Source organism: Capsella rubella, unplaced genomic scaffold (genome assembly GCF_000375325.1).
Source record: "Capsella rubella cultivar Monte Gargano unplaced genomic scaffold, Caprub1_0 scaffold_1, whole genome shotgun sequence".
Lineage (NCBI taxonomy): Eukaryota > Viridiplantae > Streptophyta > Magnoliopsida > Brassicales > Brassicaceae > Capsella > Capsella rubella.
In genome coordinates, this window is record NW_006238923.1 from 16,457,502 (window position 1) to 16,476,013 (window position 18,512).

The 18,512-nt window shown below is 35.1% G+C and overlaps 4 protein-coding genes and 1 long non-coding RNA gene across 16 annotated transcripts in view; 3 read left to right on the forward strand and 2 right to left on the reverse strand.

The window, feature by feature from the left end:
* LOC111832621 overlaps nt 1-4,087 on the forward strand; it is a 10,989-nt gene extending 6,902 nt beyond the window's left edge. For 4 of the 12 annotated variants that reach the window (XR_002835513.1, XR_002835514.1, XR_002835515.1 and 1 more), the window contains 2 exons: nt 867-931; nt 3,807-4,087. This is a non-coding gene — a long non-coding RNA (uncharacterized LOC111832621). Of the gene's footprint in view, nt 1-199; nt 310-373; nt 574-866; nt 932-3,806 lie in introns of all 12 variants that reach the window. The other 8 variants (XR_002835508.1, XR_002835511.1, XR_002835507.1 and 5 more) reach the window with 4 other exon arrangements.
* LOC17896650 lies at nt 1,343-3,731 on the reverse strand. Its single transcript, XM_023790088.1, has 9 exons — nt 3,513-3,731; nt 3,285-3,416; nt 3,086-3,210; nt 2,924-3,008; nt 2,685-2,817; nt 2,424-2,617; nt 2,214-2,337; nt 1,927-2,139; nt 1,343-1,848 (listed from the first exon to the last, which is right to left on the reverse strand). Exons 2-9 carry the CDS (start codon nt 3,347-3,349, stop codon nt 1,576-1,578), a joined length of 1,212 nt encoding a protein of 403 aa, XP_023645856.1. The 5' UTR covers nt 3,350-3,416; nt 3,513-3,731; the 3' UTR covers nt 1,343-1,575.
* A 3,556-nt stretch (nt 4,088-7,643) lies between the features above and the next one.
* Nucleotides 7,644-10,404, forward strand: LOC17900722 (protein CHUP1, chloroplastic). The gene is made up of 7 exons (XM_023789545.1): nt 7,644-8,338; nt 8,463-8,936; nt 9,034-9,165; nt 9,370-9,551; nt 9,648-9,759; nt 9,860-10,003; nt 10,089-10,404. The coding sequence occupies exons 1-7, from the start codon at nt 7,778-7,780 to the stop codon at nt 10,197-10,199; spliced, it is 1,716 nt and encodes a 571-aa protein (XP_023645313.1). The 5' UTR covers nt 7,644-7,777; the 3' UTR covers nt 10,200-10,404.
* A 977-nt stretch (nt 10,405-11,381) lies between these two features.
* LOC17897346 (diacylglycerol O-acyltransferase 3, cytosolic) lies at nt 11,382-12,820 on the forward strand. The gene is made up of 2 exons (XM_006304395.2): nt 11,382-11,907; nt 11,992-12,820. Exons 1-2 carry the CDS (start codon nt 11,521-11,523, stop codon nt 12,721-12,723), a joined length of 1,119 nt encoding a protein of 372 aa, XP_006304457.1. The 5' UTR covers nt 11,382-11,520; the 3' UTR covers nt 12,724-12,820.
* Nucleotides 12,821-12,833: 13 nt separating this feature from the next.
* On the reverse strand, nt 12,834-18,155 carry LOC17900674 (SWI/SNF-related matrix-associated actin-dependent regulator of chromatin subfamily A-like protein 1). Its single transcript, XM_023789034.1, has 24 exons — nt 17,945-18,155; nt 17,723-17,786; nt 17,523-17,629; nt 17,373-17,428; nt 17,148-17,223; nt 16,975-17,041; nt 16,768-16,834; nt 16,569-16,635; nt 16,233-16,316; nt 16,114-16,155; nt 15,879-16,034; nt 15,556-15,633; nt 15,340-15,408; nt 15,153-15,218; nt 14,932-15,060; nt 14,766-14,822; nt 14,581-14,670; nt 14,363-14,428; nt 14,204-14,272; nt 14,018-14,122; nt 13,658-13,783; nt 13,495-13,553; nt 13,359-13,395; nt 12,834-13,168 (listed from the first exon to the last, which is right to left on the reverse strand). The coding sequence occupies exons 1-24, from the start codon at nt 18,056-18,058 to the stop codon at nt 12,989-12,991; spliced, it is 2,031 nt and encodes a 676-aa protein (XP_023644802.1). The 5' UTR covers nt 18,059-18,155; the 3' UTR covers nt 12,834-12,988.
* Nucleotides 18,156-18,512: the final 357 nt, after the last annotated feature.

Here is an 18,512-nt window from a genome sequence, read left to right on the forward strand (position 1 = left end):
AAAATAGCTTCTCTATTGGTTACACTGCTATAGATTGGGGACTGTTGACACACTGTACTGCATGTATTCTCTGTTTACATCAAATATTACAAAAATGTACAATTTAGTGTCAATTAGAATTTCGTAGGTGTTTTATGATCTTGCTTATAACATTTAAGACCGTAGCTTGTTTGTTTTCTTTTGGATGATGTTGGTACAGTTCCATGTCTAGGTACTGGAATTTGGTTAGTTAAATCACCAAGAACTGTCCTTGTCCTTACAGAATCCCTAGTAGAACCTGGTTGGAATCGAGATCACAAAATATAATATGTAATTATTTGTTACATTAGACTAAATCTGAGTTTTATATAACAACATTTGTGGACTGTAATAGTCATAAATGTTAGCTTGTCATACCAGATAAATCCAATGCAATTTGAGGAGAAGATGCATGCTCTGGGAGTTTCATAAAACTTGCGCCATGCATAGGACTCTGAATCAGATCAGAGAAGACTCTTTTAAAAATTGATCTAACTTCAATACTACTATGAGGATTGTCCTGTAGATTGGGATTTTTATTCTCCTTATCAATAGGTGATGTCACTGTCTTTGTGTATTTGAGATGTGCTGCCCTTTTTGATGAAGATGCAAAATCGCTTTTTCTCTTCTTCATTGTTAAATTTTAGGTTTATCATCTAAACTTAAGATGTTCCGGCTTAAACAATACAGATTTATACTATAGTAGTTGAAATGGGATATAGATATTTCAGAAGTAATATCTTATCAGCCATATATTCTTTTATATTTTTTTTGTGTAACATCGAAATTATTGTTGTAGTTATTTTTAGAAGTTAAACTAAGATTTTTACTAATTTCCTTTGTTGTAGGGGTAATTTTCTATTATCAAATCATGGTACATAATTCTGACGGCGTTATGTACGGCAATTCAAAGGTATGAGATCTTAACTAAATATGTTATTTTTTTATTACCTAGTTATTTTAGAATAAACTAATACTAATATGTTAAGGTTGTAGAATATATAGCAACCTAAGATTTCGTTTGGACCAAAAATACAAAAACGTGTTAGATTAGAAAATAAAATAGGATTCTTGAAAAACAATATATGTCGTTTATGTTATTCCATGAAACTCATCCGTTAAAATTCTCGAGATGCACAAAACTTTGAAATTAATAAAACCAATTAGTTGTATTAACGTGAAAAAATTCATTTCCTCTTTCCATGGTGTTCCGATTTTTTGTGCTATAGTATGTGGTAGACATGTTAAGCATATCATTTATAAAATATGCTTAACACTTTGTTTTTTCACAAGATTTTCAATGTTTGGTGTCAAAGTATTATGATAATCAAAGAACTTCAATGAAATAAAAACATCTTAGCATTGAAAATCTTTAAACCAGAATAAGTAAAAAACCAGAAATACAATATTGCTAGTAGTATGGAAAAATGTTTGTGTTATAACTTATTGCCAATGCAACAAACTATAACCAAACATGAAAAAACCATACTACTTTATTGGAATAAAATCTTAAAACTAATATAAAAAACGAAAACAAAGTATCTCTGCAAATAACTTTTAAGTAGCAGTAGCCTGATCCTTCTCGCCATCTTTTTGATGTCCTTCCAAGTCTCCAACATCGCCAAACTTCTCACCATCCTTTTCTTTTGCTACATCCTTGTCACATTCTTTTTCAATAGCCGCTGTGATTGATGGTAAACAAAGCCTTTTCGAAGTTGATTCTTGGTCATTTTCATCATTTGGGTCTTCTCTCCTTTTCGATGAAGGAGTAGTCATTGCAGTTGGATTTCCATCTCCATTATCACTGCTATTAGTGATACAGTTTTGGTCCTACGATAGAGGGCAAAACATAAAAACATTTATAAGCTATAGAGAGAATGTTAACCAATCAATTATGCACTTAAATACCTGGTCTATTGAAATAACATCTTTAGGATCAGTTGGTAATTCAGAATCTTCAGTATGGTCGACTTGCTTGTTGTCACCGCCCAATTCCACATATTGACATTTATAAGTTTCTTTGCCTGCAATGATGTTGGAGGTCTCCACAGTAGCAAGGAACATATAAGTTTTACCAACCAAGTTAGTTAAAGGCTCGGGCACCTTAGTTGGATCAGAAATCTGCATTTTGGTTATTCACAAATTAGTTTATTTGAAATAAAACAATTAGTTAAATTTACTCTATGAAAATGTACCTCATCATACTGTCCGTTTAGTAACTGTGTTGTAGTATGCCCCACAACCTTTTGAGCATTTGTGTCAAATAAGATGAACTTAGATTCACCAGTTGTGTCCATGACATCAAGAATTAGTTTGTACCTAGCATAAACAAATATCACACAGTTCATAGCTAATTCATTCATAACTAAACAAATAATATGATAAGTGTTTAACTAATTCATTACCTGGAAACAACTTTGGTCACTTCTTGTTTGCATTCTTGACACCAAAACAAAGGCTTCTTTGTTTTGCTGGGAGGTTCATTCTCTTTCTTTGGAATCAAATAGCAAGTATTTTTACATTTGAGACATTCAAAGTAATACCAACCAAATTCCATATCAATGTGGTAGACGGTACAAATTATCTTGAACTTTCCTTCCTATAGCATAAGAAAAACATATTAATATCTAACATACAAAACATTCTGTGTAGTCGTATGTGTTTACCATATTAGCTTCAAGCAAGTCAGAAATTGTGCTCATAGGGAATTGATTGATGTAATCATCCTTATCCTTTCCTTCTCTGATAGATGATGTGTTTTTGTCTTGAAAGGTGATTTGTAAATTATCATTTGGCAAGCTATATAAATAGGATACAACAAATACACGGTTAGAAAGATTTAACTAACATAAAAATACTTAGACGATTACATGTATACTATTTTTAAAATTTTAAAAACACTTACTTCCCCACAAATTCATTGACTATTGTGTAGTCTGGGTTGAGTAGCATTAAAGACATGTCAAATGCATTTGAGACAGATCTATCACCTGTTATTACAAATAATCAGAGATTAGTAGCTTTAAAATCGCATAATATTTAGTTTACAATAAGCAAACATTCTTACCATTGTAAGTATTGATTTTAGCACATCGAAGCAAACATATGACAATTCCACGTTCTTCTTTTCTACATGCTTCCCACATTGAATCTGCAAATTTCCCCCATAGAGTACATGATAGCCGCTGGTCACTGTAAAATAAACATTTAGTTGTTATCATTATTCTAGAAAAGGAATTCCAATTTTTAAAGTGTAGGTGAATTACCTGGTATCTCTCAACTCAACCTCCAACCTTTTTTTTGGTTTATCATTTTGTGAAGACGTTTTCATCTGCCCAACAGATACTACCTGACCAAGAACATCTGAGAAGGAAAAAATAGATTATGAAGTATTTACTTCTTGAATAATAAATTGTGACTGAAATATACGCATGATTAAAGATAACTTACCAATGAGTATGTGTTCATTAAGAACATCATCAGCGAGTATGTTGTCAAATGCAGCAAGATCAACATAAAAATCATTAGACAAAGACTGGCATCGAGTAATGATTGTTGAATTCATTATCGACATTTTGTATGTATGCTTGGTTGCTCTAAACTTCCCAGATGCTCTAGTGAGTTGGAAGTTTTCAATGACTCTCCATTCTCCAAAAACAATTAGTCGTTGAAACTTGTTCAACTGTTGTTTTTTAATGGTTGCATGAATTAGTATTCCCTGTAAAACCAAAGAAAAAAACAATTAAACATGTTAGCTAACAAAGCAGTAAATTATGTATGTTTTACAGGATTGGACGAAACACTTACCGCTACATCAGCCAAGATCATCTCGATTGTCTCTCCAGTGTAAGTAGTGAACTGTTTCCATGTGTGGACGATCTTCACTCTTATTTTCCATGATGTCTTGAATGGTTTGATGTCTGATAGCTCGGTGAAACACTCCTTTGCTGCCATTGTTTTTAAGTCGCTTTAGGTTTAATGTGTATGTGTATTAGTAACATATGCTTGACTATTTATAGATCGGCCTTTACTTGGTTGCAAAGATATGGCATATTCTCTATGGCATATTCTCAAAGATATCGTTTAGATGTTCTCGAAAATCGATTTTGTTGGCTATATGGCAATAATCAGTTTTGCATATATGATGAAGATTATGGTAGTTATGAGTTTGTTCGTAATTTTAGGAATATTTTTTCTCATTATTCTCCATGAATATAGAGGTTTGCTTTGATTTAGGCATAATTTGTTTTAAGAAAGGCAATAACTAATAATGGTCATCGACAATGGTTATTGTAAGACGATGGAAAATTAATTATTGTTTTCGAAAATGTTAACTGCAAGAAGATTTTGTTAACATTTTTTGGTTGGAGAAAATTATGCTTCGAATTAAAAGGTATAAATCAGTTATGGTATCTAGATTGTTAAGATTTTTAAAAATGTTTAGATCAACATTTGGGCCCTGCGAATAGGCCTATAATTACGATTTTGAAGACTGTTTTTTTAAAAAGTTGGGTGTGTTTGGCAATAGATTTACAATCACATTTTTTGTAATATTTTTTTTTCAGGTTTGTTTGGCAACAAACACAAAAAATGATCCCCAATTAATAGTATAGATGTAAATGATTACCTTTGGCTTTTTGAAGAACTTTGATATAACCACATTTTAGAATATTAATAACTGGCATCCCAACAAAAAGGGTAAACTCGATTGTTGTGCTTGATATCAAGACAAGCAGTGAGCAGCCGCCAGCAAGAAGAGTAAACACGTCAACAACTCGCTTGTAATGATCAAGTGGAGGAATGGTTATTTTGTAAGCCTTCGAAGCCGAACCATGAAGATTATACCAAATATAAATAAACGGTTCATATTTATATTTGCTTCTATATCATGTTTGTTTAAAAATTATGAAATGCAATAATTTATAAATTATGTCTTTTATAAAAATATATATTTTTAAAGAACCCTATAGTTCTTACCATTGGAAAAGTAAAAATTTTAAAACCCCATCACTACTTCTTAACTTCAAATTTTTCACAATTAATACTAAAAATATTTAAAAGAGCTCCATTACGGACTCTCTTATTGTGGGTGGTCTAATATCTTTGTGTTCAATTTTCTATGTTTGTTTTATGATTGTTTTTTTAATGGTTATGAATTTTTACGGTAAAATAAATGATTTGGTGGCGTTATAAAAAAAACTAAATCAATATATATACAGTATATACTTTGGCATAAATGACGTTGGAATGTTTACTTCAGTTGAGAGATACACATTTTGTTGGAAATTCCAAAAAAATAATATGAGAGATACACAATTAAAGTTGTTGACAAGAAAAAATTGAAAGATAAAAAATATATTTCCTCTTGGATCATGACCCATCATCTAATCCAATTTTTCTGATTTTGGATAATTTTATAAAACATGTCATTATCCTTTCGGTTTTACATATTTAGTTATTATTTATAGTTTGCATACAAAAAGGGTACACCTGATTTTGTCCATATTAACCCATTGTTTCATTCCTACTCCATTTCATGAAATAGACGTCTACATGAGTATGACCTATATACATTTTATTTTTGCCTTTAAGGTTTAATTATATAAACTATATTATTCTCTTCCGGTTTCTTCAAGTTTTTAACCCTTCCAAGACATCTCACGTACCATCGAGCTTATTATAATTTATATATACGAAACCTATTCATACTCATTCGTCGAGAGATATAAATTAAAGGACTCACAAATATTATATAGACACATGAATATGATCAGCTGCATGTGTAATCATCGATCATCTCACTAATGAGAATGTTGTTTTGGGGAAGACGAGGATCACCAGTATTCTTCTTCCTTCTTCGAGAGCTTCATCTCTAAGGTACTATATTCCTCTTTTAAGTTCTTCAATATGGTTAATTATATATCCTCTAACAAGAAAAAAAAACATCGATTTTATTGATCCAAGCTTAATGTCTTTGTTTGAATATATGGGTTTTTGTTTCTGTTAAATGTAGATACAAACTCTCTTTTTGTTTCAAACCACAAATATGATCCCCGACCAAACTCGAATACAAAGTTAATGTGTAGTTTGGACGATCATATTGTGTATCTTTTCGTTTTCTTGACCACTAAATAACCATGCCACAAATACCGAAGTTCTTACACAAACACACATCTAAATGATCCTTACTTGAGAGTTTTACATGGTATATAATATCATTTATAGATGCTTGGTAAAATATTATTTTTTTGTTAAAGTTCTATAAGACATCATACTTAACTAATAAACACAAACGTAACAGATTATTTTTTGGGTAACCATTCATTCATTTGAAGTTAAACTCTGCTTGTTTTAATCCGGAGAAACAAAATTTACATAGGAATCAACATCGACAAATCATGCATATTCAACATTTATGAGATAAAAACAATATCCCTTAACGTTTTGAAGAACAATAATACAGTAATATTTACAAAAGTAGTTTGGCAAATACGAAGCTCACATATTTACTTTCAATTTGATAATATATAATTAATCTTCGATCATACTTTATAGTTATGATTTTCTCATATTCATCATATATAATGATTTTCCTATCTATCTAATTAAGGCTTTTTTTTTTTTGCGGTTAAAGAATCCAATAAAAATGCAGATAGTTGCGAGTAGATTTACCTAGCAAGGCACAAAACAAACAACAATTCATAGCCCAATAATTGCCTTACGGACCAAATAATTTCTATATCATTATATCAAATTATGATCAAATACTCTCTCCAAATAAAATCTTTCAAGTAAGTCAATAACTTAACTTGTAAACCAATGGTCACTAACAGCTTTCTTTGAGTTTGAGTATGATTAGGACATACTCCTCAATCTTCCCTTTTGTCTTAAACATGTTTTTCAAACCCTTTTTATCATTTTAAATTAAACACTATTCTTCTTTAATATCACTTATTAAAAACCATACAACTTATTATATATATTCCAAACATAAATGGTCCCTTCATAAATGACAAATTCTCTTTGTTCCAATTTTGCTACAACAACCTGAGACCAATCATTAGTAGGTCCTTTGCTTAACTAGATTCTTTAATCTCTTTTTCATTGTCTCATTTAGGTTCCCATACACTACTAATCAAGGATCTTGAAATTGCTTTAAATTTTATAAAAACGTATGTTGTTTGTGGTTAAATCATTGTTTTATTTAAAGGTACATACACCATAACTTTGTTTTGGTTGCAGCAGCTACACGCAAACATGAAACACCTATAAGCTATATCTCGATAACAACATTACACGACACAAAAAAAAAAAAAAAAAACATTACACGACACTATCGACTTTATTTGTAATGGCGCGTGGGAAAGACGCGTCGTGATCTGAAAAGAAAAAATAAAGACAACAAAAAAACAAAATTGGCCCACCACTTATTAATTCTTTTGTCTTATTCTCAAAGTCGTCAAAATATTCGGTGGGCCTTTAAAGCCCACTGTTTCCTTCAAACGGATCATTCCTTCATATTAATGGCTAGATTAGTAATTTAATTAACGTTAATTACTTTTAAGCTTAGTGGCATTACATAAGGTTTTATTGAATTAATGATTGGTGTGGCCATTAATATTTGTTTTCTTGTGCGACAGCTTCGAAGTCGTCTCTTGGTTTTTCACACAAGTCAAAGCTGAGTAAGACGTTAACGACGACGAGTGAGTGAGTCTTCTCTCGCCGGCGACCGTCGTTTACGGCGGGGATTTTGTTAGTTATGTCACGCATTTCCGCCGCTTCCACGACTCCTTCTCGTGTGAGAGCTGCGAATTCGCACTACTCAGTGATCTCTAGACCTAGAGCACAAGACGATAACGGTCTCGCCGGAGGTAAACCGAAACACTCCAATCACGATGTGAAGAACGATCCGGCGAAGAACCGGCGATCGATTCTTCTCAGGAAAGCGAAATCCGGAGATGAGGAGACCACGGCGGTTTTGGTTCCTCAGAGAGCTCGGTCCGTGAATCGCCCGGCGGTTGTAGAGCAATTCGGTTGTCCAAGGCGGCCGATTTCTCGGAAAATTGAAGAGACGGTAATGTCTACGGCGGAGGCGGCGGCGGAGGAGGATGAGAAGAGGAAGAGAATGGAGGAATTGGAGGAGAAGTTGGTAGTGAATGAGTCGTTGATTAAGGATTTGCAGTTGCAGGTTTTGAATTTGAAAACGGAGTTAGAGGAAGCTCGTAGTTCAAATGTCGAGCTTGAGTTGAATAATAGGAAGCTTTCTCAGGATCTTGCTTCAGCTGAAGCTAAGATCTCATCTCTTTCTTCTAACGATAAGGTAAGCATTGAAGAGTCTCACCTCTGCATTTACTTAGTGAGACTACGGAATCATAATTGCATTTGGTACATAGTTTAGGCTATGATAAGGTTCTAATCTTTCTAAGGTGTTTTGGTTGATTCAGCCAGCTAAAGAACATCAGAACAGCAGATTCAAAGATATCCAGAGGTTAATCGCTAGCAAATTAGAGCAATCCAAGGTTAGAAAGGAGGTAGTAGCAGTAGAGTCATCAAGCTCCATTACAGCAAGATCATCTCCACCATCATCACCTTCACTTTCAAGATTACCGCCAGCGCCGCCATTGCCAAAGTTTTTGGTGTCTTCAGCTAGCAGCAATTCAGGTAAAAGAGATGAAAATTCTTCACCTGTTGCACCTCCAACACCACCGCCTCCTCCACCACCACCACCTCCTAGGCCTCTTGCTAAAGCAGCTCGCCCTCAGAAGTCTCCTCCAGTTTCGCAGCTATTTCAGTTGTTGAAGAAGCAAGATAATAGTAGAGACCTTTCACCTTCTGTAAATGGAAATAAGTCTCAAGTTAATAGTGCTCACAACAGTATAGTTGGAGAAATTCAAAACCGTTCTGCGCACCTTATCGCTGTAAGCAATCAATTTTCGTATTCTGTACTCTGTTTACTTTAACCTAAGCCTTGGCCAATCTTATCTAACACTGATGACCTTCAAATTTATTCCACAGATAAAAGCTGATATAGAGACAAAGGGGGATTTTATCAATGATCTTATCCAGAAAGTTCTGACCACTTGTTTTTCGGATATGGAAGATGTGATGAAATTTGTGGATTGGCTTGATAAAGAACTGGCAACTCTGGTAACGCCTAATTCCTCTTTTAACTTTCTTACACAAGTGACCAAATTTTTCACATCTGAACTTGACCATCTTTTTCGGTGTACTGAGACCATAGTGTATCACTTAATCATATAAATGATTGTTTCTATATACAGATTTGATGAGTTTTGCATCACTCGATATCTTACATTCCATGTGCATTCCTCTTTGCCTGTTGCCTTACAGGCTGATGAGCGAGCTGTGCTTAAGCATTTCAAGTGGCCTGAGAAGAAAGCTGATGCTCTACAAGAGGCTGCAGTCGAATACCGCGAGCTAAAGAAGCTGGAAAAAGAACTTTCTTCCTATTCTGATGATCCGAGTATTCACTACGGTGTTGCCCTGAAGAAAATGGCCAACTTACTAGACAAGTAAGAGAAGTCCCTACTTTGATACACACTCATTAATTTTACTAATTTAGATCCCTCAGATGTTAAAAAGAAATCTAACATTTCGGTTATGATAAGGTCGGAGCAGAGGATAAGGAGGCTAGTCAGATTACGTGGTTCATCCATGCGTTCTTACCAGGACTATAAGATCCCAGTCGAGTGGATGCTTGACTCAGGAATGATAAGCAAGGTATTGTTCTCTTTCTACGAACTTTGTTAAAGTCTCTAAGTAAACAAATCGGTTACGCTCGTTTTGTCGTCTTTTAACATTGTTCTAATTCTGTTAACAGATCAAAAGAGCATCGATCAAGCTTGCTAAAACCTACATGAATAGAGTAGCGAACGAGCTACAATCAGCTCGTAACTTGGATAGAGAGTCTACTCAAGAAGCATTGCTTCTTCAAGGCGTCCGATTTGCGTACAGAACGCACCAGGTAAATATTAAAACTTCAAATTTTAAAAACATTAGGTCGGATCGAACACAGTGCATTGATGCTTGATATTAAAATGTGTATTCAGTTTGCGGGAGGGCTTGATCCAGAGACATTATGTGCATTAGAAGAGATAAAACAACGTGTTCCGAGTCATCTCCGGCTGGCACGGGGGAATATGGCCGGAGCCCCGTCGTAGAAAAGTAATCAGAGAAGGCATATATATACTTGGCCTTTTGGTTTTGGCTATAAATATTCGTTATTTGCGTTAAATAGTGTTTGTGGAGCGAGTAAATGTTATGTACCACGTAATAATAATGTTGAAAAATGTATGTAAATGTGCCTCCAGTGAAATTACACACTCAATTAATACAGAAATCATAAACGTTATGAATCTTTCGAAATTTGGGTTTTAGTATCAAATTCAGAAAGCATCTTATCTCCCACTAAAAGTCGTGAGGCCGTCAAAAGAGATCCGATGGCTGTAAAGAGTTGTTTATTGTTGTTATCATATAATGTCGTTTGATGAGATGTCACACAAAGTAAGAGGTAGCGTGATCCACTCAAAGTTACCATCCCAACAATACCTAACCCAACAATTAATTATTGTTATTAGGGATTTTAGATTTGATAATGGAGTTTAAAAAATAGAGAGGATAAATGGATATTTTTTATCGTTTAGTCTGTTGTTGTTTATCCTATTAATTTTTTTAATCAACATGCATTGTGCATTATTTGATACTAATCTAATTTCAAAAATAATATAAAAATTAATTTGATACTACTGTATTTTGAAATTTCTTCAGAATATCTAAATATTAACACATACCTTCAAATATTCTGGGTGCAAAAACAAACTTTAAATATTATGATAATAAACGAAAAATACTTGAATAATTTATGAAGCCAAATACTTCATATTAGAATATTCGTATCAAGTTGCCCAAAATACTTTTAACAAAAAAAAATAAAAAAATTCCAAATTCCAAAAGCTTATGGTGCTAGTGTATATTCAAGTGGCATATGTATTCAAATTCTGTTTGATTTATTCAAGTTTTATTTAATACTCCTACAAATAAAACACATAATTCTTCCCAAATTTATTACATACGTGGCAATGATTCTATTAAATTCTCCACGTGGCGATCCGACATGTACACCTATCGTAATTTCAGACCGTTATTCTCCACAACAGGTTAAATCAACGGCTGAGATTAATCACCAGGCGCGTGTCAGGAGCGCGGGAAAGTGTGGAACTCGTGAGACAACAGGTGGAGAGCCTGAGTGGAACTCACGACACCTCCAACCAACCAAAACACGCCACGTTATCTCTCACTGTTAAATTCTCTCCTGTAAAAGAACTGGCAAATCTCCTTCAACAAGGAACTCAGCCTTCAAGGGATTTGTATGTTTTATTTCATCTATTAAGAATCGCTTAAGGCTCAAGTCATCATCAAAGTTTCCATTGATTCCTACTTTTCAATTCCCTACACAATCATCTAGATCTTTGAACAACAGAGATGGAAGTTTCCGGCGCGGTTCTCCGACAGATTCCATTTGTTTCAGGTTCCGTTGCCGATGGCCGTTACTCCGGTCTCCGATTAGTATCTGAATTTTCCGGTAATACGGGAACGGTAGGGTTTAGAACCAGGAAAGTTCGTGGGATTGTTTGTAATAGCGAGTTTGCGGATAAAGGGCATGTGAGTTACTATATAGAGCCAACGAGATGCGGCGAGGAGAAAGAGAAGGAGAAGATGAAGGTTATGGAGAAGGAGAAGAAGGCGTTGAAGAAGAAGGCCAAGGTTCTTAAAAGTCTTTCTAAGAACTTGGATATGTTCTCTAGTTTAGGGTTTGGTCTTGATCCTGAGGCTGGTTTGGTTGGTGAGATTCAGACCAAGACAATCTCGGTAAGAATTTAGATTTGACTTTTTTTTTATTGGTGGAATTGATGTGTTAGAATAGATCTTGATTGGTTTGTGTGAATCATGCAGGAAGCAACAGAGATATTGGTTAAGCAGCTTGAGCAGTTGAAAGCAGAGGAGAAGCTATTGAAGAAACAGAGGAAAGAAGAAAAGGCAAAAGCCAAGGCTATGAAGAAGATGACTGAAATGGATTCTGAATCATCTTCCTCGTCTGAATCAAGTGACAGTGATTGTGATAAAGGCAAAGTTGTTGACATGAGCTCTTTCAGAAACAAGGCTAAACCGAGTCTTGAGCCACTACAACCAGAAGCTACAGTAGCAACCCTTCTTAAAACCCAAGAGACTGTACTTCCTAATAAGCTCGAAGAAGATGCAACTTCTTGCAACAACATCAGAGAAGCATTGCAGATTGCTCTGCAAACATCCACAGTCTTTCCTTCCGTGGCCAATCCTGGGCAGACATTGAAGGCAGTAGAAGCGGTTGGATTGCCATTGAAGAGAGTAGAAGTTTGCATGGGAGGGAAGTGTAAGAAATTAGGAGGTGCTTTGTTGTTGGATGAGTTTCAAAGGGCTATGACGGGTTTTGAAGGATCCGCTGTGGCTTGCAAGTGCATGGGGAAGTGTCGTGATGGTCCAAACGTTAGAGTTGTGAACGAGACTGATGCTGTGATGACTGATTCAGTTAGGACACCGTCCAAGACCGTCTGTGTAGGAGTTGGATTGCAGGATGTGGAAACTATTGTGACAAGTTTCTTTGATGAAGAATGTAGTAGGGAGGGACTAGGTTTTGTCTCATATTGAAAGTGTTTAAATTGACTTAAGAAATATATATAGTGTGGTGGTTTCTTATTGTACATATTGGTGTTCTAGATAATTCATTGGTGTTAATCTGTTGCGATAAGACTTGTAAAGAAAGATCAACATAAGCAAACACCTTTGAAAGTTGAAACTACACAGTTAAAGATCATTTGTTTGCCATAAAAAAATATTACAAATGATCATTTTACCCTATAAGGTCATGTGTGCAAGCAACAATAACACAGCTGCGATCTTGCATGGGTTAGTTTCAGTGTCTGGGAACTTTGGGCCTGGGTTGATGTTCCTCGGTGTCTTCATCTAATCTTTTGCAGCGCTTCAAGAACGGCTCTAGAGTTTGCTGCTTTGTAGGGCTGTTTCTTGGTTTTGTTGGACTGTTCATCGTATGACTAGATGAAACCTCCAAAGCATTCTCTTCTCCATCAAGCATCTGTGTTATAAATTATCAGAAGTTTAACTTAAATTTGATCGTGGTGGCAATCAAACATCTATTTTTTAATGATTCACACTGAACACACTCCAGTAGTTGAGACTTTAACAGGATTCAGAGATAATGGTCAACGACATGCTGTAGATAATACAAATTATGGATTTGTACATGACATAGAAAAAGAGCATACCTGTCCTAGATTATCCAGTTTGTTTTGGACAGTATCCCTATACAAAGAATGACCAAGATTACGAAAATTCATTAAGGAAGAACCGACTTTAGAGAATTCTTTGAAATTTGAAAGGTAAATGTGAATGAGAAAGAACCAGATGATGTCGTCAACAGTATCATTTGCTAGAAGGTAGTGTATGTTAACTGAATTGACCTGTAGATATGAATCAAAAGGCACAGAAAGAGTTTAAAATTGACCTTGTAAAATGATTGGTGATTGTGATTTGTGACTCTAGTAAGCTATTATTTATGACTCGCCTGACCAATCCTATGTACACGATCTTCTGCCTGAGTCAAGTCACCCGGAGTCCATGACAACTCGGTAAAGATAACAGTGCTTGCAGCTGTCAAAGTTATCCCAACACCAGCAGCTCGTATTGACAGCTGCAAATCCATGTAAATAGAAACAAAAATCAATGACTACTAATCTTTTCTATTGACTGAAAGGACTAAGATTTAACATACAATGAAAGTATATATTCTCTTATTATAACTTTTCTAATTGCGATTTACAAGTTTCACAGTCACATTATATCCAGAAAAAGTGTACCTTGTATAGTGGCATATATTAAGAGAAGGGTAGGAAACTTTGTTGCAAAGATTGGTGGAAATACTTACCACTGCTGCTTTAATCTCATCCTTATTCTGAAAGTCAGAAACCAAGGCTTGTCTAGAGGAGGCAGGGGTGCTACCATCAATTCGGATGCAGCCCACTTTCTTTTTCTGCATTTTTATTTTTTGAATATTGTATGAGAGAAACAGAGGGGGGATTTTGGAAGCTTTGCTAATAGTTCAATGCCTTACTTTAAGAAACTGGTGTAATGCCTCAAGCATGGACAGATGATGTGCAAATACAAGAAATTTGCAGCCAGCCTGCATCACAAAGCTCAAGGAGAAATAACAGGAACACGCATCAGAAATGTCTGGGGAGTTTTAATACATCTTATTGTTGATAGGTATTACCTCAAGCACATTTTCCAGATATTCAAGCACTGCTGGGATTTTGGCTATAGCGGAATCAGTGTAAATCTAAATTACAAAAAGAGAAGATGTTATAAGAAACCATGAAAAGCAGGTCCAACGAAAAAAAAAAAAGAACATAGATCGGCAAGAAAAAGTGCAAACAATTGAATCACAAATGCTTTGGCTGTTGATTGTCGAGAAAAAAGGCAAATGACTACCTTGTTAATAAGGTTCTTCTCTGTAAATTTCAGAGACTTAACATCCTCTTCTGATATGCAATCCTTTATTTTTGACTTTATCACCTTTAACTGTAAAAATCAAAACAAAGCTCATTCCTTTTCCTCAAAAACAGATTCTGCAAGGAAGGTGAATTGTATAAATATTGAAAACTAAATCAAGTTACTTCTTGAAACAAAGCATTGACTGGCCTCATGTTCTTTTCGGCTAATTCTAGGAAGACCTATATAAACAAATATCAAATTAATAATGTCAAACCAAAATCTTTAACAGGTACTAAAATATTTCACACAACATGTATGGACATAAGAGAAAGAGTTACGACTAATAACCTGCTGCCTGCGTTTTGATGGAAGTTCAGTCAATACATCCTTTTTAAGTCTTCTAATCATAACTGTTGCCTTCATCAAATTGTGTAACTCGTCATGATTGCTTGCGCCTTGATATATTCCAAACACTCCCTAAAAATTTGAATAACATATTAATTTTATGATGCACAGTAACTACCTTGTACGAAAATTCTAGGCAGTTTCTCAATGTACAGTGGACTTACGCCTTTGCAGTATCTGCTCCCGTATTCACTAACATTTCTATAAACATCTGGGTATAGAGCTTCCAGCTGTCAAGAGTAAAGAACAAAAGGATTTTGTAAATCAAAATTACATCCATAGATACACAAGGTCCCTCACAAATCCAACTAAAATAAAAAGAAATGCGGACTAGTAAAATGGAAGGATTACCTGTTTGAATAGCTCTATTGGTCTAGATAAAGCAGGAGTTCCACTTAGAAGGATTGCATATTGAGCTTTCTGAAACATATGCATGATTATAGATGTAACAATGCTACAAAAGATCACAGTTACACTAAAAAGAAATTGATTTTCCAATTCTGTTAACTGATAACTTAAAACTAGCTTGGTAGGCAAAAGAATAAGAGAATGATATATTGATAATACCTTTATGACTGGAAGGCAAGCACTAGTCCTCTTTGCTTGAGCATTTTTAAGAAAATGTGATTCGTCTGCTATAACGACCTGCAAAGAAGGACTGTACATAGTAAAACCGCAAATAACTGATACAAACATTAAAAGCCTTATTTGCAAGCTACTGAACACAAAATATAAATGCCTCTTTCCTCTCCATTCCTTAACTTAGCTTCTCCTCTTAAAATTCAAGAATCTCAAAATCATGTGATTAATTGGTAACCAACGTGATCATTAAAAACCAAGATAGCAGGAATATTCCACAGAAAAATCAGTGCAAAGCAATGTCTATTTACCTTAAAGTCCAGCGCCATTAGAAGTTGGCCCAGCTTAGTGACCACATCATAGGAAACAATGTTGAAGACACCATCCAGATGGACTGTGCCCTTTGTATTTGAGGAAACTATAGTAAATCCGCACTTGTTTGATCCACCTGGTTGCGGTAAAACTACCTACTAAAAGGATAGCTTAGATGAGAGAGAAAATAATATAGAATGGATATATTTAAGCTACAAGCACTAAACTACATACAACTATGTCTGACGGAGGTACATGCAGCCATTGGTGAATCATCTGCGAAAGTAACATAAAGAATCATCTCAAGTGACATAAAGAGCGTCCAAGTAAAAATTCAAATATCATGAGCTTACTGTTGCCCAATGTAAACGTAATGAAGATGGTGCAATAATCAGAACTGGCCAAGATTCACGAACGCATGTCGTAACAGCAATTGCCTGCACACACAGTAGGCATGTGAATGAGATTGATGCTAAAAAACAAATACAAGCAATTCTCCAGAATTAGTTTCTCGCTGGTTTGCAAGGAAAAATACTTGTTAGAAGATACTATATGATATCAACGTCAAAGAGATATATTAACAAGTGGCAATAGATATCTTCTCCAATGAAAGGGGTAAAACCGTATAGGATTTTCAAAAATCAAGAAATAAAAAGATATATAGAGGGATATGAGCAAGAACTACTCGCCTGCAAAGTCTTTCCAAGACCCATTTCATCTGCTAGGAGTACACGTCCTCCGTGCTGTAAAATAAACCTTACGGGAAAGGCAGAAACCAATCATGAAGCAAAGGAATAGTTATGACGCAATCAAAAGGCAAACAAGTTGCTGAGTGCTGACTATTTGGTAGTAAAGAAGAATGACAAATACTACATATCGCTGACATACTGTATGCCTTCACGCTGAAATGGAAGAAGCTTTGGCTCAATATGGTTTGGTATCTTTTCATACAGATCTACAAAAATTAGAAGAAGGAGAAGAAAAAAAGAGAAAGTAAGACATGAAAATCCCATAAAAGGGGTCCAAAAATGAACATATATCAAAAGAATCACATTGTTAATGTGTCTGACGTAATAAACAGGATGCCTAACTTACGCCGTAGATCTGGAACTCTTGAGGCAGAAGCGATTGCACGTTGCACAAGAGGATCTAAGTTCTCTATCTGATAGTTCAAACGAAAAATTAGATAGCAATGTACCTAAGAGATGCTTGATCTCTAGATTAAACTGAAACTTCCTGAACCATTATAAAGAATCAATGTGGCTTACCTCAACTTTAACGCTGGAAACTTGTTGCAAAATACTTTCTGCTGATGACAATGAAGAAAGGGGAAAGGTCCATATCCTGGACTTCCACAAGAGAATAAAAAGGTGTTACATTTCAAGGCTTATATCTCAGTTTTGTTTACAGATCACAGCAAAACACATAAGAATAACAAAAACAAATCACACAAATGACACACAGGCAAATGAAAGAGTATAAAAAAGGCAAACCTTTCTTTAGCATTCCAAATAGCCTTAGGGATTTTACGCACAGCATCCACCACAACCTAGACAAAAAAAAGAAATAGCTGGTAAGTGTCACACACAAAACTACTTAAGGATAGTTTTCCCCACAAAGACATCTAACTTGTGATAACTAACCTGGTTATAGAGGAACTTAGCAGCAAGATCTCCACTACAATGAAGCAAAATTTTTACAGAAACTTTTTGCTCCTTTGGCTTAGAGCCTTCATCTTTTGGCGCAGACACTAGCCTCACAGTTAATACACTAAACGTGAACAACCCATATGCAGAGAGATAACATAAGTTAAATGATTCTGAAACAAAGAAAAAAAACTTACCAGTGTTTGGTTTAGGTGCGAGAGTTGAAGGTAAGACTCTGTTTCCTTGAGACGAAGCATGAACCTGAGCATAAGACACACATAAGGGCTTATTAGAAGCAAAATTGAACATTACAAACACTCATATCCATCCGAAATTGTCCTAATTACCGTATCAAACAAGAAAAAAACCCTAATTTAGGTTAAAACCAAAGAGAAAGGGGAAATTGCGAAGTGTAAAACCTCGTTAGGTGTTGGCAAGGAAGAAGACGCATTGCGTTGCTTGTTGATCATCTGAAGAGCTTCTTTCTCGATAGCATCCATCTCTTCTACGGTAAAATCCCAGTCATCGTCCATTTTTGATCTTCTTCTTCTTTCGGATGTGAGCTTCTTCAATGGCGGAATCTCTCTCTCTCTCTCTCTCTTGTCAAATCTTTCCCTCTCTCTCTCTCCGTCTTCGTCTATTTCAAAGTTTACATGCGAAACGTCAGCGTTTTAGAGCTTTATGATGAAGAAGGGCACACAACACAGATGCAGAACAAAATCCGGTTTTTTAATCTCGGTTCGATTCAAATTATTCGGTTTAGGAATTAATTTTTGGTTTGGTTTGATTCAAACCGGATTTCCTGATCCCTCTTTTTATTCTATTGCTTGAAGCTATGGGAAAACTCAAGTCTGTAACCAAGAGACTGCTGAAACTCACTAAACGGCTTATTACCATTTACCATATCAGTTCCAAAGACAGGCTTATCATCTCTATCTTATTATGTTCAATTTCTTACCAAGTTTTGATCATCTTCACTATGCTTGT

Excerpts from the sequence above, each read along its gene's own strand:
- LOC17896650 (XM_023790088.1), bottom strand. The coding sequence starts at position 3,349 with ATGAAAACGTCTTCACAAAATGATAAACCAAAAAAAAGGTTGGAGGTT. Across the intron at positions 2,618-2,684 it reads ACTTGCTTGAAGCTAATATG|GAAGGAAAGTTCAAGATAAT; the intron begins GTAAACACATAC and ends CTTATGCTATAG. Across the intron at positions 2,338-2,423 it reads GTGACCAAAGTTGTTTCCAG|GTACAAACTAATTCTTGATG; the intron begins GTAATGAATTAG and ends TGTTTATGCTAG.
- LOC17900722 (XM_023789545.1), top strand. The coding sequence starts at position 7,778 with ATGTCACGCATTTCCGCCGCTTCCACGACTCCTTCTCGTGTGAGAGCT. Across the intron at positions 9,552-9,647 it reads ATGGCCAACTTACTAGACAA|GTCGGAGCAGAGGATAAGGA; the intron begins GTAAGAGAAGTC and ends GGTTATGATAAG. Across the intron at positions 10,004-10,088 it reads TTGCGTACAGAACGCACCAG|TTTGCGGGAGGGCTTGATCC; the intron begins GTAAATATTAAA and ends ATGTGTATTCAG.
- LOC17897346 (XM_006304395.2), top strand. The coding sequence starts at position 11,521 with ATGGAAGTTTCCGGCGCGGTTCTCCGACAGATTCCATTTGTTTCAGGT. Across the intron at positions 11,908-11,991 it reads TTCAGACCAAGACAATCTCG|GAAGCAACAGAGATATTGGT; the intron begins GTAAGAATTTAG and ends TGAATCATGCAG.
- LOC17900674 (XM_023789034.1), bottom strand. The coding sequence starts at position 18,058 with ATGGACGATGACTGGGATTTTACCGTAGAAGAGATGGATGCTATCGAG. Across the intron at positions 16,317-16,568 it reads GTCTTGGAAAGACTTTGCAG|GCAATTGCTGTTACGACATG; the intron begins GCGAGTAGTTCT and ends CTGTGTGTGCAG. Across the intron at positions 13,169-13,358 it reads AACTGGATAATCTAGGACAG|ATGCTTGATGGAGAAGAGAA; the intron begins GTATGCTCTTTT and ends TTTATAACACAG.